The sequence below is a fragment of the Jatropha curcas genome, chromosome 6 (genome assembly GCF_041381405.1).
Source record: "Jatropha curcas cultivar XTBG-Jc1 chromosome 6, XTBG_Jcur_1.0, whole genome shotgun sequence".
NCBI classification, from domain to species: domain Eukaryota; kingdom Viridiplantae; phylum Streptophyta; class Magnoliopsida; order Malpighiales; family Euphorbiaceae; genus Jatropha; species Jatropha curcas.
This window is the reverse complement of record NC_143156.1, coordinates 476,258-502,511: the sequence shown is the minus strand read 5'-3', so window position 1 is coordinate 502,511 and position 26,254 is coordinate 476,258. Positions and strand designations below refer to the sequence as shown.

At 33.2% G+C, this 26,254-nt stretch overlaps 5 protein-coding genes across 9 annotated transcripts; 1 reads left to right on the top strand and 4 right to left on the bottom strand.

Moving 5' to 3' along the window:
* Window positions 1-1,357: 1,357 nt before the first annotated feature.
* ATP5 (delta subunit of Mt ATP synthase) lies at window positions 1,358-4,694 on the bottom strand. Its single transcript, XM_012210169.4, has 6 exons — window positions 4,477-4,694; window positions 4,021-4,068; window positions 3,645-3,888; window positions 2,787-2,899; window positions 1,851-1,937; window positions 1,358-1,764 (listed from the first exon to the last, which is right to left on the bottom strand). The coding sequence occupies exons 1-6, from the start codon at window positions 4,600-4,602 to the stop codon at window positions 1,636-1,638; spliced, it is 747 nt and encodes a 248-aa protein (XP_012065559.1). The 5' UTR covers window positions 4,603-4,694; the 3' UTR covers window positions 1,358-1,635.
* Window positions 4,695-7,280: 2,586 nt separating this feature from the next.
* Window positions 7,281-8,034, top strand: LOC105628695 (DIS3-exonuclease-like protein). Its single transcript, XM_012210168.4, has one exon. The coding sequence runs from the start codon at window positions 7,629-7,631 to the stop codon at window positions 7,833-7,835; it is 207 nt and encodes a 68-aa protein (XP_012065558.1). The 5' UTR covers window positions 7,281-7,628; the 3' UTR covers window positions 7,836-8,034.
* A 1,063-nt stretch (window positions 8,035-9,097) lies between these two features.
* Window positions 9,098-11,691, bottom strand: LOC105628694 (interferon-activable protein). Its single transcript, XM_012210167.4, has 6 exons — window positions 11,237-11,691; window positions 11,076-11,131; window positions 10,842-10,894; window positions 10,224-10,709; window positions 9,712-9,886; window positions 9,098-9,542 (listed from the first exon to the last, which is right to left on the bottom strand). The coding sequence occupies exons 1-6, from the start codon at window positions 11,382-11,384 to the stop codon at window positions 9,390-9,392; spliced, it is 1,071 nt and encodes a 356-aa protein (XP_012065557.1). The 5' UTR covers window positions 11,385-11,691; the 3' UTR covers window positions 9,098-9,389.
* Window positions 11,692-12,084: 393 nt separating this feature from the next.
* BB (RING/U-box superfamily protein) lies at window positions 12,085-17,735 on the bottom strand. Of its 5 annotated transcripts, none has more exons than XM_012210161.4 (10): window positions 16,767-17,735; window positions 16,420-16,634; window positions 16,013-16,082; window positions 15,666-15,853; window positions 14,720-14,963; window positions 14,327-14,361; window positions 14,051-14,095; window positions 13,297-13,424; window positions 12,446-12,554; window positions 12,085-12,362 (listed from the first exon to the last, which is right to left on the bottom strand). In XM_012210161.4, exons 4-10 carry the CDS (start codon window positions 15,804-15,806, stop codon window positions 12,312-12,314), a joined length of 753 nt encoding a protein of 250 aa, XP_012065551.1. In that variant the 5' UTR covers window positions 15,807-15,853; window positions 16,013-16,082; window positions 16,420-16,634; window positions 16,767-17,735; the 3' UTR covers window positions 12,085-12,311. The 5 variants fall into 5 exon arrangements, with proteins under 5 accessions (XP_012065551.1, XP_020532850.1, XP_012065549.1 ...); XM_020677191.3 differs by having other exon boundaries at window positions 16,556-16,634; XM_012210159.4 differs by having other exon boundaries at window positions 16,420-16,608.
* A 3,519-nt stretch (window positions 17,736-21,254) lies between these two features.
* On the bottom strand, window positions 21,255-24,309 carry LOC105628692 (ADP/ATP translocase 1, mitochondrial). The gene is made up of 4 exons (XM_012210158.4): window positions 24,166-24,309; window positions 22,635-23,127; window positions 22,157-22,528; window positions 21,255-21,798 (listed from the first exon to the last, which is right to left on the bottom strand). Exons 2-4 carry the CDS (start codon window positions 23,115-23,117, stop codon window positions 21,502-21,504), a joined length of 1,152 nt encoding a protein of 383 aa, XP_012065548.1. The 5' UTR covers window positions 23,118-23,127; window positions 24,166-24,309; the 3' UTR covers window positions 21,255-21,501.
* Between the last annotated feature and the right edge of the window lie 1,945 nt (window positions 24,310-26,254).

Genomic DNA, 26,254 nt, shown 5'->3' with positions numbered 1-26,254 from the left:
TTTAAGGGGAAAAAGTGACGAGTGGAAAACTCTCAAGTTACTCAAATGGGTATTTTATTATTTATATATATATGTGTATATATGTATCTACAGCTGTATTGAAAAAAAATCTAATCTTGCTATGAGGCTGTGTCAAGCAACATATGTACAGTGTCTACTTTGTTAAGAAGACAAGAAAGACCACGTAGCCTATGATAGTTGTTAATCTTTGCACCTAGAAATGTGTATCTTTGTCTGTTTTGATATGTTCTTTTTAAGGCCGACTATATAGTGAAGTGTATTTTTATCAAATTATTACTTAGAAAGCAAAAAAGAAGTCATGAGAACCATGCAAGAAAAAGAAGAGAGAGAGAGAGAGAGAGAGAGAGAGAAGGAAGAGGGATATGCTTGTCAATTCCAAGCTTTTCACTCTCCCTTCAATTTGTTTCTTGGAGCATATGGAACTCATTCATCATGTTAAAAGGAGAGGGCATCCACAAGCAAACTGTGCAAAAAAGGTCAAGGCAAGAAAGTGTTCTTCCTTTTTGTTTGGATTCAATGCCAATTGAAGCTGCAAGGAGTACTAGATTTTTGTAGGAATGGGCACGATTTTGCCTTGTGGGAGCAGATTTTGCTATTTCCATCTTGCCCCATTAAATTTGAGATTGAGATAAGTGGAAAAATAAAAATGTATGAGTATAAGCCTTAAAAGTTAAATTTTGATAGAACTCATCAGACGTGATTTGATTGGTCTTTCCATTTTTTACTAGGCTATTCATGTGATGTAACTCACGATATACTTTCAACCTGTTAGACCTTAATAAATCAAAATATAAAATTCCATTTGTATAAAATAATAATTAATAATTGAGTAAAGAAAAAGAATAGTGAATCGTAAGTTAGCATTTCTCATACATGCATCAATTTTTTACGTAAACAAGAATTTGATTAATGTTGGACAAAGTCGAGATACGTAGGTAAACAAGATGATCTGTCAGAATTCATACTTACTCCACCATTATGTTTGGAAGTTAGGAAATTTCTTAACAAGTTTAACATGGATAAATAAATAAATTTCGGTACAAACGTTGTTTCTTGATTTTCGTTTTCGATGATAGCTAATAGACTTCAATGGAACTGGCAGATGCATGAAATTGGATTGGATCAGTCCATTTTACTATTTTCGTTTTACCATTATGTTTAGAAGTTTGCCTTCTTTCTTCTTTCTCTTTTGCCTCTTCCAATTTTGATTTACTATTGAAATAGACGGATGAACCCGAAAGCTTCTATATACAGCTGCTATGCGATCTGCCAGAACTAGCAACTAGCCGTTGGGTAAGAATGGAGTAAAAGAAAACATGAAAAGAAGCCATACAGATCACAAAAATCAGCATAAACTCTATTCATGTGCGGGAAATGTGATATTTTAACAAATTATGACCTCCAAAACATCTCAGAACCAACAAAATGAAAAACAAGAATGTGGCCTGTTAGCGGTTGCCCTGAACAAATTTTTTATTTGCGAACAGATGCTTTCCCATCATATGAAAAGGAAGGGTACAAGAGGAAAACCAAGTAATAACTCTAAAGAGTACTTTTCATTCCTAGGGAATTTATCAAAGTTGATCCAAAGGTATCTTCAAGAGGTGACACCTTTTAGATGGTGTCAAAGTTTATAGGCTCGCGCAGCAACCTCTCCATCTCCTTCGCTCTAGTCCTAATGGACAAGTCAAAGACCTTCATATCAAACTCTACCAAAAGCCCCCCCAAAATACTTGGATCAATCTGCAATTAGATTAGAGGTGATTAGATTCACTTCCATTGTAAAATAACATGAGCATCAAAAAACTAGTAAGGTTGAGAATGCATACCTTCTTTTCCAGCTTAACTTTCTTCCCTTGTCCAATTATCTCTTGCAGTGTTTCCTTCAATTCTTCCTCCTCTTCTCCACCCAAGGGCTGGTGCAAAATCGTATGCAACAGTTAATGCTCAAAATATAGAGGTATACCATTAAAAGTTAGCTATTATACAAAGCAAGGATCACCTATGGAGCATGAGGTCAAGCGACAAGAAAACAACAACTTCATAAAATACAAGTCTGTAGAGAGCAAACCAACAATACCACAATTTCTTAATCGGAAGTGGGAAAATATCATAGCGAGCAATCTCATTTGAAAATTTACTTAAGTTGGTAACATATTTGACGAGAAAGAAACCATGCAAGAAAGAGAGCTAATTTACCACCACTTGGAAAATATTAAACTAGCACTCTAGCACTACACTATCATAGACCAGTACAGTAGCTAACATTGGGAACTTCCTTTCATATTGTTATTTGTTTACTGTTTGAATGCACGTTTTGGAACTCCATACACAGCTTGTTAATTGCTTTCACTATAATGGTACAAAGACTTATCAAGTCAGAGCAGCCCTAGAGTTACATGTGAATTAAGAACAAATAGAAAAAAGATGGTGTAGAGAAGTCAAAGGAACAGCAATCATACAAAATAAAAAAGATAAACAAGCTAAATAAAATTGAAATCTTGTGAAAAAAATGGAAACCCAGAAAATATATAGCTAAGGTTCTTTTTCCTTTTTTTTTTCTTTTTCATTTTGGGAATGAAGAGGCTGTCTTCCTCCGACAAACTAGAAGCCAGCAGGGAATTTTGCTTCACTAGGAATTCTGAAATATGTATCTCAGTTCCCATGAGACATAGAAAAGGCTAAAATGAACAAAAACACAGATACAACTGTGTCAAACAGAAAGAATACAGTTTTGATGGTGGACCAAAGCGTCAAAAACTTACAATGACTGTTGTGACTATAGCTTTAACCTCTCCCCTGTCTGCCATGGTCAACTCCACAAATTTCTTGGCTATGCTGTCTATGTTCTTTAACCTTCCATTCTCAGCCAGCAAAACTAGTACAAACACAAAAGAATTTTCCAGAAAATGGTTAAAACTCAACTCAAAACATCTAAGCTATCACTAAGAGAAATAAGAATGGGAGAAGGAGAAGAAGTGATACTTGGTACCAATCCCAAACACATAGGAGATGCAACAGATAACCATGGCACCAGTTACACAAGAAAAATAAATAAATAAATTCCTGTGCAGCATAGCAAACTGCTTAAGCAAAGATCCAAATTGAAAGCAGCTGATAAAAGATTCACTGGAACAAGTAAGATGTGCAACGAACCAACTACACAACTAACATTTTCAGAGTATAATATGTGTTGTAATGTCAATACATCAATGGTATAGATAACGTATTGGGCGGCCCATAATGCTGGTAGATGGCCTTCATAATAAAAGAACTCGGGATTCAGGTCCATCAGAAAGCTCATTTCCATCAGGAAGCTCATAAATGGCCTTTAATATGTACTGGGGCATCTACCAGATGTTTTCAAGCTTGCCTCACGTGCCATTGCAATGATGTTGAGGCAGCAATTACAACAAGTCGAATGAAAATAATCATAATAACAGCAACAATTGAAACAAATAATAGTAATTAATAATATCACAATAAATAATAATACAAGTAATGGCTCATAAGCATTCAGCCTTAAAGCTCCAAAATAAGCTAGCATTCATCCTTCCATCAACAACCAAAAAAAGCATATTCAGTTTGATGCATAAAAGAACAGATAAAAAAAACTCCCTTACCCAAAAAGTTCTTTGTGATATCTGAAAATTTAGCTTGATCAGAAATATCATTAATGGCCTTGACTCTTGTGTCGGCAGGCACTGACAAGTCCTTTGTGAACTGAGTAAACGTAGGACTTCTCTTTATAGCCTCCACAACATCAAGAACTTCAGCCTCAACCTTGTCCAGTACATTAGACTTTTTGGCTGCAAGGTACAATGCAGAGGCATAGTTTCCAGCTCCTCCAAACAAAGCAAGCGGCACCTGAATATCATGTAGACTCATCAAGGCAGGCAGGATAAACACAAACAAATATAATCAATCCCCAACATTCAGGCTCACACAAACACGCAAAATCATATGTTTAATACACACCGAAAAGGACAAGTTACTTACCTTCACCTTCTTCTCTTGCCCTGAAGAAGTGGCATAATTTTTTGAAGTCTGTCAACAACAAAAAGGCCAAACCTTCAGATATCAAATCAAAATGCAAGAAATCCGAAACAACTTGCTATGAAAATTTTACTAATTTTGAGAGGGGAAAATCTAATCATTTGATAATGAAACAGAATCATACAACACTCAGTACTATAAGACCTGAGAAAATAGACACGTTCATCGCTCAAAATGGCAAAAAAACAATTTTTCTTGTTCATTCCGTTAAAACATATTTAGAAATTGTTATTTTCTCCTCATTTCTCGTGCTCGGAATCAAATCAGATACATTAAAATTAGGGGTTTTTATTTAACAGCCACTAGAAATCAAACATTAATCAGATGCGTACGTATCAAACACATAAGAACATGAAAATGTTTTCTCTTTCCAATTAATTTTAGGTTTTGTAAAATTACCTCAGATGTAAAAGCAGGGCATAAAACGGAGCGTTGAACGGCCGATCGAGAAGCAGATAGAGAATCGGATGTCAAAATCTTGTTAACAAGAGGAAGACCCGATCTAAGACGCCCAGCCATTGCCATATCTTCTTGAAATCAGCTTTGGCTTTTTCGGGTATACTTGATTTCTCTGTTTTCCGAGCTCTGATAGTCTGCGAGATGGACAGTTTGAGGGTTATTGAGATCCTGTGGAGATATAGACTCACTCCTAAGTGCATACTTTTTGTGTGATGTTCATTTCAGATTATGACACTTGTAATTAAGTTGAAAACTTAAACCAACTAACGGCGTCGTATCAGGATGGTATAATGATTTGGGCCTTTTGATAAGATTTTACTGAAACGACACGACAACTAAAACGTTGGGCTTGCATTGATTTGATATTCTGATTAAAAGCCCACTAATTAAATCAAAAACCCAAACCCAAAACATCAAATGAAAAAATAAGTTATTTCACATAATCCATGATTATTAAAAATAATCTGGCATATTACATAAGAATTAATTTTCTAATTTTGATAAATTTTAATGTAATTATTACTATGTAAAAACTTTAAAATAATATTTTGTGTATGATAAACCAAATAAGTTTATTAAAATGCAATTTCTTAATTATAATTTCTTATGTCAATAATATATATATATATATATATATATATATATATATATATATATATATATATATATTATTTTCATATGGTAAATCAACTATGTGCTGTTTACGATTCCAAAAAGCATTTGGGTGATCTGCACAAAGTTTTTTCTCCATATAATCTTTTAGGTTTTTTATTTTATTTTGTATAAAGTCGGTTTCTAATTGTTCTTTAATTCTTTTTAAACACATATTATTTTTTAAATCTTTTAAGTCTGCTTCCTTGGAAACAGCACATAGCATTTACTGTTTGCTTTTCACTGTTGATAAACAGTACTTTGTCTGCCACTGAATTTTTACTGTTTGCCTTTTACTGTTGATGAACAGTACTTTGTCTGCCACCGAATCTTTACTGTTTACATAGTAACCTGGCCTTTACTGTTTGACAAATAATAAAATCAAGGAATAAGGTTCCTTGTGCCTTGTTTTATATGGACTTAGAACAAGACGAGAACGATGTTATTACATAATCTGTTTTCCATAAATTAAATTTAGAAACTTTATAAATTTGTTTTATGCATATATATATATATATATATCATTTAATATTAAATTTTAGAAGTAATTTTCATTAATCTATATAAAAGGCAAATTAATTCGATCAGAGAGTATTATGTATCCATTACTTGACATTTGGCATCATCTTAGCCGCAGATATATATTAGTACGTAATACAATTTACCACAATCAACATTGGATTCTGTTGGCGCCAATGGTAATGGTTAAATTATTAAAATAGCCTAAATAATGGTTATCAATCATTCTATCATTAATTTATTCATATCCTTTCCAATAATTCAAATCCTCAATATGCATTCATCAATTATTTAATTTTATGTACTTCATAATTTACATGATGGCAATATACAATATATGGATCGGGTTTTTAAATACCCATATTAATGTCCGAGATTAAATATGTATTTATTCTGCATGTATCGAGAATGGCAGGACGTGTTAAGTTTTGATTCAAAAAATGAAAAAAATGTAGAAAAATATAAATTTAATATAAATAGGGCAAAAGAATTAAGATTATCTATAAAAAATAAATTCTGAAATTCTATAGATATTTAATATCAAGAAAATGCATAGATAAATGAGATTAAGAAAGCAAAATTGGCCCATCCATTCATGATTTAAAAGACAAAAGGTACATCTTCAAGTATAAAGATTTTTGATGAACCAAAAAAACAAAAATGTCTAAAAACTTAACTCTCATGCCAAGGCATGAGGTACTATTAGGTAAATATATATATATATATATATATATATATTTCCATGAATTTTGGAAAACCATATTCATCTTGAATGAGTGGTCCTTCACAAGTTCAGAAGTTCTTAAGAAGACAAGAAAGAAAACCAACCACAAACTGACTCTTCTCTAAGTCTAACTCTTCTTTTCTAAGCTACCTATCAACATTGACTCATCCACCACACACACACACTGCCCTAGAATGTGAGAGGAAAGGAGAAGGAACATTCACTACTCATTGGTCAACATAGGTTTTAAAAATCTATATTTTTTTTCTTCATTCCATTTTTGTTCTTAAGAAAATTCATCCAAACCTTTTCTTGAAAAATAATTTGGGAATTTAATCTTTTCAACTTTTAAAAAATAATATACTAATCATAATGATGCATTTTAATTATCAAATAAATTAAAAATTAATATTTATTTAAAAGTTTGAAACATTATCAAGAATTATAATAAAAATAATAAAAAATAACTCCATTGGTGATAATTAAAATGACAAAATTAAATTCATAGATTACAATTTATTTTTTATTAAACAAATAAAATTCAATAAATTTATAAAATATTTAAATTCCATGAATTAAATTTTATAGATATAAAAATAATTTGTGGGATTAAGAGAAAAGTAGAAAAAGATTATCCCTTGATAATCCAATTCTAATTAGCTAAATATTGCGGAATCCGATGGAAGAGTGTGTAATAATGAAATTGACTCTTTATAATAATAGGGAATAACTAAATAATTTAATAGGGTCCATTAAATAAGTAATTTTACTAAATACTATGGATAGATTGGTAATTTCAACAGACTTAATTGTACTTATGTCTATCTATTTTGATACCGTCTGCTTGACAAATAAAACACAGATATCTGATGTAATTGCCTTAAGTTCGTTGAATTTCTAGAATTCTGTCTTATCTCCCTCCGCCTTCCACTTTCTTCCGTTCCCATATCGGATTTCTGTGTACCCTTATCTTGCCTGAGATTTCATCACCGACCCGTATATAAACCCAACCTCTACTTTTCTCCGCAAATAAAAATATCAAAACACCATCTTTAATATTCGGAACCTTTTACTTTTCTATAATCTTGCAAATCAGGAAGAACTTTCTTTCTCCATTGCAAATAAAGAACCAAGAAAGTCTGTTTTTTTTTTTTTTTTGTTTCAAGGAAGTTTCAACTTTGTGGGTTTGGTTTAAATAATGTTGCAGCTTTTCTTTACAGTGGCTTTCTCTGCAGTGCCTTTGACTCTGTATGTGCCGCCAGTAAGGAGCTTGAATCTGTTTGTGGAGACTATGGAAGATCTATTCAGAGAGTCGAGAGCATATACTAATAGAATCTATCCGCGTGCAAGGCACGTGTGGTCTAGGCTCTTGGATCTCTTGCTTTGCAATTTGAGGTTAGATTAGAGGATGTTTCCTTATTGTACATTCTTTTTTCTTTCTTTTATTTAAATTTCTTGGGTCATCAATGGATATCTGTGTCTAAGGAGCTTGTTTTTGTTGGCTATGTTTCTTGTTACTGCGGAAATATGTTCTATAGAAAAAATCTGTGAGCTCTTTGAGGATGTTGTTCTATTAATAAAGGTTGCTCTCTCATTACTCTCTCTTTTTCTGTTTTCTGGGTTCATGAATGTCTTTGAAATTAGGAACTTTGGTGGATCTGGTTTGGTTTTAGGTAATGATTTTTGAATGAAATTGGTGTAATTGTTTTAATTTTACTGTATTCTTCTTTCTTCCCTTACTGGCTACAAAATTATTGCCACTTGCAAGAACATGATATGACCCATTTCGCCAATATTGGCATGCTATTTCTGATTTTTTTGTGAAAACCCATGTCCAAAAGTTTTCAACTTTAGTTAATTTTCAACACATATGACAAATATTGTTTTTGCTCTCCACATTTTAGAGGGGAAAAGTGTGAACAATTTATCTCCTTTGATAGGGGAAAACTGAGTAGCTCATGTATGAAGAGAAAGTAGAAATTTATACATGGATTGTTCAATGTAAACCATCTCATAACACAATTATGTAAGAGGGGTATGTTAAACAAGCAAGAGTATGTTTATCTCTGGGCCTGTTTAATGATAGCACTAAGCTAAGTCTCTTCCTCCATATCTGGTAAGGACAAAGAGAGAGAGTTAAAGATAGAGATCTGGGTTTGTTTTTAATGTTGTGTGGTTTGTTCTTGTGTATGCATCTCCCAGCTTGCACGTTTATCCTTACAAATTCATTAAAAGACAAGGAAAAGGTTACTTTTTTTGTTTTTTTTCTTTTCCCGGCTTTTAATATCTTGATTTGGGTTGTGAAGTTTGGCATTTAGCTATTGTTGTTGCTTGCTATCCAAATCCTGAACTCATAAATATTGAGGAAAATAAAAGGATAAAGACAGAAAAAAAGTCTTACAACCTAAGTTTTTATAGAACAGAGGGTTTAGGAGAGATTTTCGATTATGATGTAACATTGGAACTGTTTTAGAGGAGGATTGATGAATGATGACAATATGGTATCTAATTTTGTCAGGTCCAAATAAGGAACTGTCGTTTTATAAAGCAAACAACTGCTTAACCAAAAAGGAAATATATATTATGGACAACAGGAATGTTTAATAGATCATCAATAAATTTGGACAGGAAAAGCAATAGATTAAAATAATTTATATATCAAGGCAATTAGAAGAAATTCCATGGCCTATTTTCTTTTTATTGGCATTTAACTGTGAAGATTGGAGATCAAAGTACAACCTTTTTTCTTTGGCTGCAATGAAATGATTCAGTAAAACTATTGATTAATTACAGTTTCTCTTATTGAGATCTAATGAATCAAGGACTAAGAATGTGAAAGTATGGATCTATGAATAAGAAAACTAAATGAAATCTAATTAATGAATTTCAATTGATGAATAATGAAAATGAAAAGAATGAATGAATTGGAGAAATTCTTTATAGGGCTCAATCAATCATTTTAGCTGGACAGTGTGCAGGGCTTCAAGAACCAAAATACATCCAAAGGTCTGGTTTCCCTGCCATCCACAATGGAAAAGCTTCTGCCTTTGTTCTCAGTTTCCTCCTCTGTCACTTCCTTGTTCTGCTTCACTTCTTGAAGAATGCCTCTCTCCTATGCACAGTTCATAATCATGTTAAAGCAACATCAAGCGAACTTTCTAAGTAACATAAATGTAAACATATAAGCAATGACAATCATCTCTCTTCTCCTAAAACAAAAAGATCAATATAGGGCAGAGCCGCAAAAAAAGAAAGAAAGAAAAATATAGTTGTATGATTACCATAAGCCTGGATTTGGAAGCTTTTGAAGGGGTCGTTTTGGTGGGTGGACGAGTTGCGGAAAAACATTGAGGAGAAGGAGGATTCGTCCGAATTTGCAACAATCGCTCTTCTCCTTTGTGCTTCACATTTTCCAAATTTAGAGGGACTGGAATATTCTCCGCATCATCAATTATTCTGCACAACGATTTAACAAATAAAATTTAGCTACTCATCCAAATAGTTTAGTTTATACTTATAAATGCATAAAATATGCACTTCTTTTGGATTGCTAAAGCTTAACGCATACACACTTAATATTCATATACAAGTTGTTCAGGGTGAAAGCAGACAGATATCGTGAAAATTTTTTAAGCTTTTGAAAAAAATCTGCGAAACTTGCTTATTTTAGTCTAACCCACAAAAAATGAAGGGGCCATAGGAATATGACATATTCTTGCATAATACGTTTGTTGGTCTATATCCATGTGCAGATGAACATTTAATAAAAAGCAAACAGGGATGTTCAACTTACTTCTTCTTCCTCAGTTTCTCTTTGACACTTCCTTTCTCGATTCCTTCAGATTTCTCTCGGCCCACTTCAAGCAATGGCTTCCTCTCTTTCCCCTCCTTCACATTCCCCGAAACCTTTCTAGGACAGTCAGTCACTACTGCCACATCTTTCTTCTCTCCCACTTGACTGTCCCTCTCATCATTCTCCCCCTCCCTTGCTCTCATTGCCATTTTCTTCAATTCATTGCAGAACTCGCTAATATGACCCAGTATATCCTTCCCTGCAAACAAATTCCTTGCAGATAATGTGCTTTTTAGCCTGGGTGCCTCATTTGTTTGTGAGATATCATCAACTGGTTTCTTCTTTTCAGTGCTGGATTTGATAATTCCTTTCAAGAACTTAGCTTGGTAATTTGGCGGTGTTGATAAATTTGGGTTCCGGTTTTCACTGTCTTCACCAAATGTAAATGAAGACTGACTTTGCCCTCTCCTCTTCGATTTTGCATCTCTGCATCCAAAGTAAAGATTCAAGAAGTGAAATTTAGATCTTTCTTATAAATCTTGAACACTTTATAGTTAGTTAATCAATTAAACTATATTGGAATTGTCAAAATCATAACTGGGTTTTTTTGGTTCCTACCTTAGGTTCCAGTTGCCGAGAGGGGTTTTAGATTTTTCAGCTGAGCATGGAAGCTAAAGAAAAAGATCAATTCAACAAAAGAAATGAGACAAGTACTCAATTAAATTTAATTAATCGATTGTTTGTTAAGTGAGAAAATTTTGGAAAAAAGGGAAGAAAAAGAATTTTCAAGATCCACAACGACCAAACAATTGTAAAATAAAAAGAAAAGATCATGAAGTTGAAATTAGAAACCTTCGAAGTTGGAGTTGTTCTAAGGAAATCCTCAACAGATTTTGGATGGTTACATTCTGTAACATCAAAAATGGCAAAATCAAGAGACATATATAATTTATGTAAAGAACTCCTAAAGTTTATATATTTAAATAGAAAGAAAGTAAAAGAAAGAAACAAACCAGGTCTGCAAAACCAGGCCTCATCATCAACGGAGTTATCTTCAGGGTTCAAGAAATCAACCCATTTGGGTGCGTTTAAATTCTCATACAAATTGTCTTCTACAAATATGGATTCTACCTTCTTCCAGTCTATTTTTGCTGGCTCCATTGCAAAGCAAAGAACTTTACAATAAAGAACAGAAGACCCAGAAATCTAAATTGGTGTGATGGACTGATTGGTTTAGAGAGAGAAACAGAACCCTGAAACAGAGGGCGAGATTGTTACTTGCTAGAGACTGTGATATGGGTATGTAAGTCAGAATGTAACCGTTAATCAGAAAGACTGAGCGACAGTGAACGTTGTGGAGCTATTTAGTTTTGTGACCGTTGGGGGGATTTTAGTATTTAATAATTCAGTTCTAGTTCTGTAGCATTAGTTGAGCTTTGGCGTGGTCAAGGTTGAAGCTTTCTTGGATCTAGGCTAGGCTATCAGAGAGAATCCAATGCACTCCGATATAGCTAAGTATACTATACCAGCAAAGCTCTGTAACACGTGGCTTAATTACAACCCATTGGATACGACTTTTTGCTTAATGGACTTAATCCTTTCCGTTCAAACTAACCTTGACAGTTCCAAAATAAAAGCTTTACGTAGGTAGAATTAGTGTTCAGAAGGAATTTAGTGCATGTACATTCTTTATAAATGAGTTATATTTGTGATTGGAAAAGATATGAACTTTTTCCCTTCATCCCTTTGAAATGTTCTTTTTTTTTAATTTTCCAAATAGAAATTAGGGGAACAATATGGATCAGATAGATACAGGAAGCAAATATCACAGCTACACATAATCCAGATCATCACAACATAATTGTACCTGAAATTCATATTTTCTTGCTATAAAAAAGTTCAGGTTAAAATATTTTTCTCTACTAAAACAAAAGTTACAAAACTTCTATGGAGAATGAGGAAATCACCTTGGTCCTTGACCTTGACTAACTCTACGTGTACATAAAAGAAAAAAGGAACTAAACAACCAGAACTAGAAGAAGAAAAAAAGGATCAAAGAGTAGGGACTGTCTTCTGTTTTTTGATCTTTTAATGCCTTGATTCCTCACCAAATACCTCGTTGTTGCAAACCGGGCATATCTGATAAAATAAATTTAAGAATAACATGAGATTCAGGCATAAGAAGCTGCATATGCTGAATTCTGGAGATGGAATTGACTGACCTTGTTGATTCCAAGCCATTTCGTGATGCATTCGGAATGGTAGACATGCTTACACGGAAGTTTCATTTGCTTATCGCCTCTTTTGTACCTCATCTGGCAAATTACGCATCTGTTTTGCAAACAGTAACAAGATAATGGTGAACAGCTAGAAGGACATGAAAGACAGAGTTCTCAATCTAATAATTGATTCAATAGAAATGACCTCCAACCAACATGACCTAGATATAAAGGGACCAGTTTAGGGGAATCGGAATCGTCCATCAGACAAAACTACAAAACTAGCAAGTCACATACAATTCTTAGAAAAAGAGAAACAACTTTGTGTGGCCACTTATTATTATGAGAACTAACAATGAAGTTTGTTTGTCCCAAACAACAATCCATGATAGATTGTAATAAAAATGAACCCAACCAGGCAACCAACTATTTTGGGATTATCCTCTTTGGAATGTTTCTCCAGCAAGCAATTAGAAAAATCACCATTTCTGACATGGGCAACATAAATATCAGTCCCGAGTAGATCAAGCAATAACATTTTTCTTGAACAGTTTCCATTTTAACTCTATGGGTAGCGTACAGCAATAAAATAGCTTCCCCTCTGTAAGTCATTACAACCTGTCATACATTATTAGAATAGTTTTGCTCTTTCTAGTTAGGTATGGTAATTGCCTCCATTATTTTGCATTACCAAAATTCTAATCAGAAACATGAGAGACGCAAATAGGATCTGAGTATCCCTAGAGATGGGGAAAGGCCAAAAGAGACATATCACCACATGCATACAAGTAAAAGCAAATGTCTTCACTCTATCATTCAGCCTTCTCAATAAAACATTTATGCCAAAGTTTTACCTCTCCCCAGCTTTTTTTCTCGAGAAGAAGCCTCCAAACTTGCATTTTGAGGTGGGAAGCAAACTAATAAGCTCCTCTGACAGACCTCTACTTTGTGTTCCAACCGTCTCACCTAAGTCCAGCAATTCCTGTTGGACCAACAACAAAAAGCTGATACATAACCTTCTTAAAAGCTTTAGCAATTATATCTAAATTCCAGGTAGCAAATAGAAAGATAAATACTTCTGACAGTAATAAGAACAAAACCCAATTTGGAAGAGAAACAATAAATTCTATGATGAAACTTTTACACTGGCCCCTTAAGCATTATTCGCACATTTAACATGTTTAGCACTCTAAGAGCCTAGTGAATAGTGATATTCATTGATCTATTTCTTCACAACGAAAAAAGAACTATCAAACAGAATATTTGTGATCATGAAGAAATGATGCTATCAACTTCAATGCAAGAAAAATAGGTAAAAATCTACTGCGTTGCAAATGCAAGTCTAGATCAGTAAATTATAGTTCAGAAGAGTATGTTTGAGGGCCACTGGTAAAAGACTCATAATTCTTCAGTAAGTTGTAACAACCACTGGCAACGGCAATGCTGCTAGACTGAATTTTACATTCACCATGCCAAATTCTGGGAACCATTAATGCATTACATTCAATCTCAGATGCAACATCAAGATAACAATATTGAGATCTACTATGAAACTGAAAATACAACTCTGAACAAGGAAGAGAGAAAGACAAGTTATACAAAGCAAACCTCATAAGTCATGTTATCTGGATCAACATCATCTTGCCAAACACCCTGCAAAAAATTACATGGAACACCTGAATGTTTAGTTAGATTTTTATATCACAGCAGATCAAAGACCTTGTCTCTAATGTTGACAGCCACAAAGTACTAGCATATGAGACTTAAAGTCACAAATGACTAATTATTTAAAATTTTTCATATATATATATATATATATATATATCACATTCAGAAGAAAAGTCAGTTGATGCGCAAGAACATATCAGCAAGAGAGATTCATACCTGAGGACTATCGCTGCTTGTAGGATTTGGGATGCCTGCAAAAGGAGATAAGAATTTCAAAAGATCAGAAGCGTTTGGGTGAAAAAGAAGACTAATTTCTGTAAACTCCCAATTAAAGCATGCTTAAAAAAATTAACCAGGAGGGAACAGCTTTGTCCAAATGTCAACCAATGAACACATATCAGGCCTTGTATTGAATGCATTCTAAAAATAAGCCTATTTGATTTCACAATTCACATTGTATTAGGCACTATTGCACACCTACCAATTGGCAATTGCAAAGAAACTAAAAGGGGGAGATCCTTGATGAATAAATAAAATTAGGCCTCAAAGGTGTACAAGCTGGATAATCAACCAAAGATGTAAAAGATGGGGAAAGGAATTTTCACTGACATTCTTCTGGTGGAGTATGCACACCAACAGCTGCATCTCCTTCAGACTGTGTATCTGCAGTTGTGGGTTCTTCCATGTTCACTGAAGGGTATTCCCAAGCTACCCTACCAACATCCATTCTTGGTAAATTATCATTTACCTCATAATGACCATAATAAGAGGTACTCCCTGGACCAGAAAATCCATATTTGTATGCATTCATGTTCATCGACCAATATGCATTCTCCTGAGCAGAGAGGAAAAACTGGTCACGGAAGCATGGAAAATTTCATTTCATCCATAAACCAGTTATAGAAGTGAGAACACGCAGCCCAAAACATTTTATGACACCTAAGCATATGAAGGAACTTTGCAAATATTCAATCATAGATAGTTGCATACATAAATAAAAGACTGAAAGAAGGCCACCCAAGGATATAGGCCAAGCATTGCTGAGCTTCCAAATTACTTATAAAGCAATGTTATGTCACTAATATTGTTAAATAAGCACCTTTAAAGCATAAGCTTTGTGTAGTAGTGGTTGAGGAACCATCCATATATGAAGTGGAAACATCTTTGAGTTCACTTCAATAATAATAAACAATTTATAATAACAAAAAAAGAAAAAAGATCAGCAGTCTTCCAATTGAAAGAGTACCCTTGTTTCATCAATTTTTATGGGTTTCACATCAAATTATGAATTTTTCCTTTCATTTTTCTAATTTTACTTGTTCATTCCCTTGACAGCAGTTAACAAGCAACAGAATTTACTCTCCTACATAAAACAAAGTATACACGTGCATCAATTGAATGATTAACATCCCTATTAATCTGCAATATGGATCTAACTGCTTTATATCAAACCATTGCCAAAAGCATGAACAACCTAATTGGACATATTTTACAATCTGTCACGTTATTTCTGTTGCTATTTGAACCCAAATCAAAATAGAGAAACTTTAAGCACCTGATCATGCACTGGTCCAGTGTGAGCATAATGTACAGGCACATGTGTTAATCCCTCAAAGAAGTCCATGAAGCTTTCGGTGACAGTATAAGGAAAACCAGTGTTTATATAATGCACTTCCATTTGTCTATTCCCATTCATTGTAGAACTATTCAGCCACCTTTACTCTAGTTCAGACAAAATAAAAGCTGCAAAATCCAAGAAAATTAACATCATCCAGTGTCCACGTTACATTTATATAGTTGGGGTTAGTGTGATGAAATTCTCTCTCTTGCCCTCCATTTATCATGATGAAGGGTAAAAAAAAAGAATTCGCCTTTAATGAAAAAGAAATATATCTTGCTCACATTTCGTGCTATACAAATTTACAACTTTTGAGTTCCTGCAACGTATCAGTGCAAGCCAAATACGATTTTCCTGCAAAACAACAAAGAATTAGGATTCCAATTTTAGAAAAGAAAAGAATAACTCAATTGTAAAAATTTTGATTGATTAATAACATACTCAAATTCTCAAATTTAACCAGAAAAGGGGTAAAATTTACAAAGATTGACACAGCATTCAAAGCTAGTTGACATAGTGGGTTAAAATTTCCACATAAAAAATTATCAATTCTTACTCATTCATTTGGCTACAAGGAAAATGCAGGAAAAGAGATAAAGAAAACGAGAAAAAGTTTTCGAACTTCCACATTAGAGGGGAAAATAAAGGAGCTTAGCTGCACAGAGCCTTAAAACCAACATTCTTCACTTACCACTCTAAAAAATGAACCTTAAAATACAAACATTTCCTTTTGTTTTTCCATTCACTTTCTCAGCAACCAACCAACCAAAGAAAACAGAACTTCAGTTACTTTCTTTTAATTCCTTCTCTTTTTAACGAATCTGTACCTCAGACAGCAAAATCTCTCCACATTCACCTTGTAAAAACTGTCCAAGAAAATCTAAAAAAGAAACAAAAAAACAAATACTTAAAAAGGAGAAAAATGTTAGCAATACAGCAACAAAGCACCATTAATTGACCTTTTAACTAATAATGAGCTAAAAACAGAAACAAAGAAAACGTAGAGAAAGGAAATTGTAAGGAGAATTTGGTACTAACATTGATTAAAACTTGAAATGAGACCTCGATTAGCGTTAATAGAGAGATTTAGAGGCCAATAAAACAAAAGAAAACGAAAAAAAAAGATGGAAACTTTAGATAGAGAAATGGAGGAGAAGAGAAGGGATTGAAAGGGAAAAGAGAAACTAACAATGGGAAGCTAAAACACTCTCTATCGCTCCCTCTAAGTATGTGTTTGTATGTGAAGCCTTTTTGTTGAGAGAGAGAGAGAAGGGAGTGAGTGAAAGTGAAAGCAGTATTTGAGAGTTTTCTGTTTATTTTTGTTATTATTTTCATTTATTTTTAGGTCCGGACGGGGAAGCGACGTGTCGATTGGATGAATCAAATAAAACGACATCATTTCAGTTTCCACACCTTACTGTTAAAGTCATTTGAAATGCGCACCATAAAACTTACAAATCAATGAAACATGAATAGTAACATGTGACATATTTATAATATGCCAAAAATAAATATAAGCCCACAAAATATATCTTGGTGCACCGAACATCCCATGTTAATAGTTTTTAAAAATGATTAATATATTTAGTTTTTTTCCTATTATGATTTTAAAGTCGGATAACTATATGTTAATCATAGTAAAAAAAGAAATAAAATTTATTCACTCCCGCAGTTTTGTACTACAGGTTCTTGGCAGTTATGATAGAGAGATTGAGTCATAAAAATGGCAAATAGTAGAAGAGAATACTTTTCTTATTTTAAAATCATGAAGTAAGTCCATTGGGATCAACTCTTCATAAAGAAGATAAGAGTGATTTAATGAAAGAAAAGAAACAAGAAAATTTATGTAAATTAACTATTTCAAATGAGAAGATAAAACTTAAAAGACAATGGTGTTGTCAATGAAAAGAAAAGTGACAAGAAAATGAGCATGTAAGAGGAAAAACTGAGGCAGCCGCATTAGGGTAGACAGAGAGGAAGAGAGTGTCTGTATCTGCACAATCTTTGCCTTGCCGTGCAGCTTCACACTGATCCCTACAATTTGTTCACCTCACATTTATCCAAAAAGGTTTGGTCCCCCAACTCCTATATTAAATACCCATCAAGAAGATAAGGTTAAATTTAATAAAATCGACAGGAAAACTGGTCTTTCTCTCTTGAAAACATCAAAACTGTGATTGCTTAACTGACAAATTGCTCTAGGTCTAACCACCCAATACCCAATTTATCTTTCACAAGAAAGTATGCAACTTTCACTTCAACTGTTTTGATTTAGCTAATAAGTGATTTTTACTACAGAGTTTCGTTAGTGGGTATCTTTATTTATTCATTTTTGAATATAAAAAGTTGTAATCTACGGTGAATTACATATTGCGCATTTTCGCATATCAGAAACGTTTACATTTATCCGTTTTTCATATAATATATCTTTTTTTCACGTAAAATTATATTTTAAATATTGTTTCTATGTTTTTTGTTTCCGTTTCCGTGCAACATATGTTGTAACTAATGATGTTGTCTGAAATAAGTCCTGCTTCAACCTAATCTGATAGGAAAATACAGTTTTATTCACTTCTTGTTGCTATGTAAAATCTTTCTTTAGCATGCAATTGCCTTTGAGGTTGTTTTGCTTTTGGATGTTCATAAAGAAATAAGACAAAGGATTATTTAATTACTACATTCCAAATTCTTGAATTTTTGTGGGGTGAAAAACAACTTGATGTTTTTGGCAACTAGTGGTTGCTTTTTAGCTATATTATTACAGACAGTTGAAGGTGGATGACCAAAACCAGCTGGCTCCTTGACGAAAGTAGTTATGAGTTGAAAATTTTGAGGATGAAAAATCAAGAGTCTTCTTGATTAGGTAACTGTTAAGGCAGCTTGTCAACTTTTCACTTTCTTACAATTCTACTACACATGTTCTGGTTTTGAAGTTGCTTGGAGACAACTCAGGATCAATTTACAGGTGACCATGAACAAAGTATAGGTTTTCTGTTAGTTTAGCTCTGTAATGGTGGAAAATTCAGCTTTTCACATTATCTTCTTTATTTTCTTTGGCATATTTGATCCATGTGAAACCTGTCAGTTGGTGAATCTGTTATGAAGAGAGATTTTCTTTTTCTTTTTCTTTTTATCTTATAAGATTCTAATATGGTTTGAATTTGCTCCAGAACGTTAGCCATGTTCAGCAACAACTTAATTATTAGTTAGCTTTTAGCATTTTGAGTAAATCAAAACACTATCTTTATAATTGTAAGTTTAGCGCTTTACATGGATTAACTAATCTTTCTTTATAATCATACCACTTTTTTTTTTTTCCACTGAATTTAACTAATTAAATAACTAATATTCTTCTTTTTCATTTTAAATTCAAACTTTATTATTACTCGATGTTTGTTTCCAATTTAATCTGCCATACAAACACCTACCAGAAGCTAATAACTAACTATCAACCACTAATAAAACAACTGCAATACCTAATTACTACTAAAATATCTAATATTGTCGAACAGATCCGTTTATAAATTTAATACTACCGAATCAAAACTCACTAATTTATGGATTTTTCCAATTCAAAGTTAAAATGAAGATTATAAATTATATTCCATGTATATATTTACAACAATCTTTTAACTTACCTCTGTAATACATAAAACTTGATAAAAATTATGTAATTCCATTGAAATTTGCAATTATTACAATCTTAAATTGTTCCCATAATAAAATTATTCTTGCAAATCTCACAAGAATACTTAAAACATTAAATCTTATTAATATTTTTTGCAATTTGCTCAACCTTTTACCTTTTAGCCATTTAGGACCCACCAAAATGAGCATATATTATCAGAAAAATGTCAAAAAAAAAAAAAAAAAAAGTCCTAATCAGCTATTCCTCTCTTAGTATTTAAATTCAATGAATAAAGAGTGTAGATCTTTAGCTCTGAGCATATAAAAGCTCAATCCAACTAGGAGCCAAGTGGATACTGCCTGTGTCATGGGGCCCAAGAAGCCCTTGTTTGCAAGCAAGGAATTGATCTTTCTTTTCCATACACGTGTCATGAAGAGAGAGAGAGAGAGAGAGAGAGAGAGAGAGAGAGGGGTTTTATTGGAATAGAAAAAAGGTAGTCAAAAATTGAGGAAAGAATGATAATTGGGTATCTAATAAAAATTAGAAGTTAATCTAAAGAGTAATAATGGAAGTGAGTCAACTTAATTAAAGCAAAGATTAAGTTTTTATTCACTAATTCAATATTAAATATGATGATTCTGTGTAATTGGATGTACCCTTCTTTAGCAAACATAAATCTGTTACATATCAAAAACTTTACATTATTCAGATTTTAAGAGGTGTTGAAATTATTATTTTAAAGGAAGAGAATCAAATTCTAATAGAGAAGCTTGTCTCTTTATGCCTTTTCTCATAAGATGGCCAAATATTCATTTCACTCTTATAATTTTTTTTTTTTTAAAAAAAAAAAGTTACAAGAAGGGAAAATCGAAAAATAATAGTTGCTTATTTTATTTATTTAAACATAAAATGTATAAACGTTTTGCAAGGGTTTCTTGATTTTGAAAGTTGGCATGATTTGGGATTTTAAAATAGCCATTCAATAAGTTGAAGTTGATTTCTTAGGGTTAGAAGAAGTTATACCAAAACGGTGAGTTTTGCCTCATTGGATTAAGCTAATCCAAGGTAAGCAATGTGTTCTACCATAATATCATTTTAGTTCAATTTGTAGTCCCGGTTCAAATTTACGGTGTTAATGTATCTAAATTCAAAATGAAAGTACCCACAATACAAATGTCATTTTGAGTTAGATTTTGTAACAAATCGCATAGTTGAAAATGTTTTTGTAGTTTAAGCATTATGAATTTATTTTTTTACTAATTTCCATTCTATTTGCAAGAAAATCCCTTTTGTGATAGAAGTCCAAGAATAGAAACCTAATAAAATTGTAAAATATTAAGGTTGAAAGTTTACAGGAACACTAAGGTTGAAATCTCAGTCCTAACTGATGCCAACTAAATTTTGGTTACTGAAACATCTAAAATACAAACACTTGATTAATGAGCAACCAGCCCAACTGAACAACCCAACAAGTTTGCATATCCAATCTACACATACAGCTATTGGTATTTCTGTAAAACGAGGATTACCCCTGCATTTCAATGGCAAGTTTGCCAAATTCCAGAGTCAAATGCAGATGTTAAATCTCAATACTTAGAAGTACCCAAATCTAACATTAACTAACTAATTAGGGATTGTGAATGTCACATTCAATGTTTTCCCATCATCATCCTGTTCCTGTACAATAAACTAATCTCAGCATGTTTAATTATAATTCCATAAAAATTTACTCCGCACATAACATTCATCTGTTATGTCAAGAAACTGCTCAAGATAGCTACATAAAAAAATATTGTTAAGGCTACTACAGGTATAACTCAGAGAACAAAACATACGCAACTTATTTCCAACATTAAATAACATTTATCAAAAAAAAAAAAAAAAAATATCACAATAAATTGGAAAAATATGTGAAATCTGATGAATTCAACTTCAAAAAGCAGGAGTGGCATTAGCCACGCCTCATATAAATCAAGTTTCTGATGTAAAAAATCCCATCCGAAAGTAAAATTGGGTTTGGGGAGCAACTCCCCCCTACAAATGAATTATTTAAAGAAAAATTGGCTCGAGCTAAATTCTCAAAAGTCGAAGATTTTCATCAACATCTAAAGCTAAATAAAGCAACAAACTCAAAGAGAAAGCTGCTTAAGCACCACCAGATCCATACTTCTTGCCGAAGACAATCAGCTGCAACTTGTCATAACCAGCAAGCACACCAGCACCAGCAATAGCACGGAGAATGTTTGCTCCTGCACCCTTGAAGAGAGACTTGGCACCCTCATTCTTCAAGATCTGAGAGAAGGCATCAAGAGAACTCTTGTACTTGACAGCTTCACCAGAGGTCATCATCATTCTTCTACGGACAGTATCAATGGGGTAGGATGCAAGACCAGCACCGTTGGTGATGAGCCAACCAAGTGCGAAGCTAGCAAAGAAACTATCCTGTAATCATCAAAGACAATAAAATGTGTTACAAAACTAAAAGCATAATCCATTTAACAAGTTGCATGATCTAAAAGCAACTGATACAGCACTCCTGCTCACCTCAAGAATTATGACAGATAGTAAATGGGGAAACATAAAATCAATGAATTTAAGAACACACTCAATAATATGCTGAACTATATTGATCAACAAAAATATTGATAAATATACTGATTCATAAAATAAAGAACTTTTTTATCCCAATAAAAAATGAAAATTTTAAAATATAACTTCTTAGATATGGTCTAAACAAATCTTTCAAACTCAAGCAATGAAAATAATTACAAACACAAAATAAAGGAAGTGCATAGCTAACCTGCATCTTTCCAGTCAGAACCACAGGCTTCAAAGAATCGTACATTCCAAAGTACAGACCACGGTAGACAATAATTCCCACACAAGAAATGTTAAACCCACGGTAAAGCCCAGCAATACCATCAGATGCCAATGTCTTCCTGTAGACATCAATGAGACCATTGAATTGTCTCTCGCCTCCCTTCTTGGCAGCCTTGGCATCATTAGCAAGACGGGTTCGAGCATAGTCCAGGGAGTAGACAAAGAGGAGGGAAGAAGCACCAGCAGCACCACCAGATGCTAAGTTTCCAGCAAACCACTTCCAGTACCCATCCCTGTCTTTCTTGAAGTTGAAGAGCCTCTTGAAGTAATCTTTGAATGCAAAGTTCAAGGCCTAACACAGATATACTATAGCAATGAATATAAAGTTCCCAAAAGAAAAACAAGCATGCTAACAGAAAATGGAATTCCAAAACAGGGAAGAGGATACACTAGCTCACCTGAGTAGGGAAGTAACGGATAACATTGGCAGTGTTACCCCTCCATAATGAACCAAATCCTTCTTCCTTAATTGTTCTCTTAAAGCAATCACCAATACCCTTGTATGGTTCTGAGAGTCTACCACTTTTAATCATCTCATCCTGATTTTGAATCAAGAGCTTAACACGCTCAATTGGAGCTGCAGCAGTTTTTGATACGGCAGCTGAGACTCCACCCATTAGGAAATCAATAGCAAAGCTGGAAAATCCTTTTTCAGAAGGGGCATGTAAGCAAACAGAAGATGCAGTTGATGGAATAATAGAAATGTCAGTAGAGGCAGTGTATGACTGTGCCAACGGATATTGGAATGCAGCATTCGAGTAGTTTCCATATGCACGCCTTTGGTAAAGAGCAGGCCTCTGGATGTCCTGAGAAATGCCGGAATGAAGATGCTGGCCAGCTACCTTCTGCATGAGAGACGGGTTTCGAGCCTGATCAACCATTGTGACTTCCCTGCAATGATGTAAGCACACAATGTCGAAAACTTATTAACTCAAATACCATAAACTAAGTTTGTGACCACATAAAAATAGGGAATGAAGAAGATGCATATACACAGTTATGAAATGTGCAGTCTGTGTAAATAAAATCAACAATTCTCTTTACACATTCGAGTGGAAAAACAAAAACCAACCAAGTAACACAAGCCGCAGACTATCCATAAAGTAACAAACGGATCACTAGACTTTCACAAACACAAAAACATCTCACTGGAATAATCAAATGGTTGAACACAATTAACCAAAAACCAATAACAGTTAACCAATAACTATCGAGATCAAAAAATAAATATCAAAATCAACAATCAAATCCCAGTAAGCAAATTAGTAAATATAGAAAACTGAGCTACTGAAATGTATTTGAGCTTCAACATCCAAAATTATTGGAATCAGATGCATCAACTGTCAAAAATAAGGAAAATCTCTTGTATTAAATCCAAAAGATATATTTTTTATATAAAAAAACAGACAGATCAAGTGAAAAAAGAGGAATCGATCCCTTTTGATCTTAGAATCCAGATAGCATACGCTAATTCTCAACCAAAAAAAAAAGCATTTCCAAAAAATTGAACATTTCTCAACAGATCTAATAACAAAAACATTCAAATGAAAAAAGGAAAGGACTTTATTGAAAACAGATTTAGATCATTTGCAAAAACAAATTAATTGGAAACAATAGATCCATCCAACAATAGCTAAAATGGTCGAATCATGCTTAAGAAGTGCATAGACACCATCAAAATAAATAGATCTAACAAATAACAACCAAAGGAGAGTGACAGACAGATCCGACTGCTATAAAAACAGTAAATCTGGTCTATTTCTACAGATCTAAGAGATCAAAGAGATCAAAAGCAAATGCTCGATCAAATCAAATGCCTTCAACTAACTAAACTAAACAAAATCAAACTCCAAGAAAGCTGGAATTGGAAAGATCAAAAGAAATACAACATGGATTTAATCGATGAAACAGATCTGATTGATGTTTTACCTGACAAGTGGCGGCGATTAGGAATCTAATCTCTCCGCCTTCCGCTGAGGAGTTGAAAGAAGAGGACGGCGAAAGGAAGGAGAGGGAGCTACAGAAATTTTCTGTGGAGGAGGCTGTGCTTTGAAAAGAGCGAAAATGAGAGGGGCTTTTATTGGCTCTACGTGGTGTAGTTTTTGGGTTTGAGTATGATTTCGCTGACCCTAGCATGTGTGTCGAGTTTTTTTCCTGTGCTGTTTATTGACTTGCAGGATTACCTGTAGCCGCGGCTCTTGCCGTAGATTTTATCTAAACGGCATCGTTTAAATAAATTATAAAAGACTAATATAATGTTAAATTTATAACGATTTTTTTTTTGAAATTTTAGTAAAATTTTTTATAATCAATATTTCTTTTAGTTTTGATTGTCATACTGAATAAATATTTTTGTAATATTAGTGAATTTCTCATTGAATAATCATTCTAATTTCATTTTCTTTATTAAGTTTAAAAATATATATTTTTAGGAATGAAATGATAATCATATATATTTAATAATTAAATTAATTTAAATAAATTATATGTTAAGCATTGTATCGAAGAATGCATGTCAACTGGGTGTGGTTAATTTTTTCGTATCAAAGAGAACGAGAGATATTAAATTCGATTTCTCTAAAAATTTTTATTAATTTAATAAATCAAGAAAAAAATTATTTATTATATAATTTATTATATTATTTTGGCATAAAATAAAATACGGAAGAGTGCATAGTAAGGAAATAATGGGAATATATATTGAATGGTGTGCATTAGAAGGACTTTTTATTGGTTGGCTAAAGTGGCAGGCCGGTGAGGCGTGATTTGTTAGGTTTTTGAGTGCGTTGGCTGCAGCTGAATGGTCAAATTTTGATTGCCTCCTTTCGTCTTTGTCTTCTCCTTCCATCCTTTTTATTTTCATATTACTTTTTATATTTTGAAATTTGGTTGACTTTATAGAAAAAATTCGTCCGACTGCTACAAGTTCTTGCCGTTTGTGAATTTATATATTTATTTTTTGAAATTAAGAAAAAATTGAAAAAATTATCTATTATTCAATATTAAAAAGATTTTTAAAGCTAAAAAGTAAACAAAATGTATAATTTATAAGCATCATTACTTTCACTGTTTAAAGAAAAGGCCTAACTAATCTGTCATTAACAAGAGAAAATGACATTTTAACAGTGAAATCATTCCTTTATTTAAAATTATTTATATTTTATTATTATGAAATTACAGTCAAAGTCTAATTGCAGACCAAATTGAAGTTGAGGAAGCTTCGTTTGCACAGAAAAGTCCCCCATTGGTAGTTTTCTATCACTTCCTTCAAACTTGAAAGTTGTCTTTCACCTTTACCAACTCTTCTTGGTTCAGGCCTGGCCCAAAGCCAGCAACATGGTTCACCATTTCATATGGGTCCAACCCGCTATTTATGGGCTTGGGCCTAAGGAAAAAGCTCGTGCCTGGCTTTGATTTAGGTCGTGTCTGTCGATGTTCAAATTCAAAGAATGAAGATGCTCGTGAAAGATCAATGTCCATGTCCAGACAGACAGCCACTGCATCACATTTTGAGAATAGTTATATTTGCGCAAGAGCTCGAGTATTTGATCCTAGTAAATGGCAAAAATTTCAGCTGGAGATTCCCTTTTATGGGTATCCGGCGAAGCAAGATTACGCTTAATCCAATGAACTGAGAACACATATAGCAAAGCTAGAGACAGAGAGCTACTACATCACATTTTGAGAATAATTATATAATTGAGAATCATGGTTTAGCTATAAACTGAAGTGTAATGGAAATTAAAAGAGGACTGCATAACATTTATATTTTTATTTGTCTTATGGAGCTGAGGATTGACTGATTTATCTGCATGTTTATTGAATTTCTTGCAGTGAACAAGTGAAAATGAAGAGAATTTGTTGAAGGAAAACTTAAAAAATAACAAAAAATATTTCTGACATATATTCAGAATAATGCCATGGAAGTGATAGTTTGCTTGCAGCTTCAGAAAAGATTTCTAACAGTAGCAGAAGGAATTATTACTGCAGGCTTCGAACTGACTCTCTGGGTAATTTA

What these genes read in the sequence shown, in the direction of transcription:
- ATP5 (XM_012210169.4), bottom strand. Translation starts at nt 4,602, where the DNA reads ATGGCAATGGCTGGGCGTCTTAGATCGGGTCTTCCTCTTGTTAACAAG. An exon ending in GCCCTGCTTTTACATCTGAG is followed by an intron (nt 4,069 to 4,476) that starts GTAATTTTACAA and finishes TGTTGTTGACAG; the next exon opens with ACTTCAAAAAATTATGCCAC. An exon ending in AAGTTAAGCTGGAAAAGAAG is followed by an intron (nt 1,765 to 1,850) that starts GTATGCATTCTC and finishes ATCTAATTGCAG; the next exon opens with ATTGATCCAAGTATTTTGGG.
- LOC105628695 (XM_012210168.4), top strand. Translation starts at nt 7,629, where the DNA reads ATGTTGCAGCTTTTCTTTACAGTGGCTTTCTCTGCAGTGCCTTTGACT.
- LOC105628694 (XM_012210167.4), bottom strand. Translation starts at nt 11,384, where the DNA reads ATGGAGCCAGCAAAAATAGACTGGAAGAAGGTAGAATCCATATTTGTA. An exon ending in GAACAACTCCAACTTCGAAG is followed by an intron (nt 10,895 to 11,075) that starts GTTTCTAATTTC and finishes CTTTTTCTTTAG; the next exon opens with CTTCCATGCTCAGCTGAAAA. An exon ending in CTCGGCAACTGGAACCTAAG is followed by an intron (nt 10,710 to 10,841) that starts GTAGGAACCAAA and finishes CTTTGGATGCAG; the next exon opens with AGATGCAAAATCGAAGAGGA.
- BB (XM_012210161.4), bottom strand. Translation starts at nt 15,806, where the DNA reads ATGAATGGGAATAGACAAATGGAAGTGCATTATATAAACACTGGTTTT. An exon ending in CTGGACCAGTGCATGATCAG is followed by an intron (nt 14,964 to 15,665) that starts GTGCTTAAAGTT and finishes TTCCGTGACCAG; the next exon opens with TTTTTCCTCTCTGCTCAGGA. An exon ending in GCATACTCCACCAGAAGAAT is followed by an intron (nt 14,362 to 14,719) that starts GTCAGTGAAAAT and finishes CTCCTTTTGCAG; the next exon opens with GCATCCCAAATCCTACAAGC.
- LOC105628692 (XM_012210158.4), bottom strand. Translation starts at nt 23,117, where the DNA reads ATGGTTGATCAGGCTCGAAACCCGTCTCTCATGCAGAAGGTAGCTGGC. An exon ending in TCCGTTACTTCCCTACTCAG is followed by an intron (nt 22,529 to 22,634) that starts GTGAGCTAGTGT and finishes TATCTGTGTTAG; the next exon opens with GCCTTGAACTTTGCATTCAA. An exon ending in TTCTGACTGGAAAGATGCAG is followed by an intron (nt 21,799 to 22,156) that starts GTTAGCTATGCA and finishes TGATGATTACAG; the next exon opens with GATAGTTTCTTTGCTAGCTT.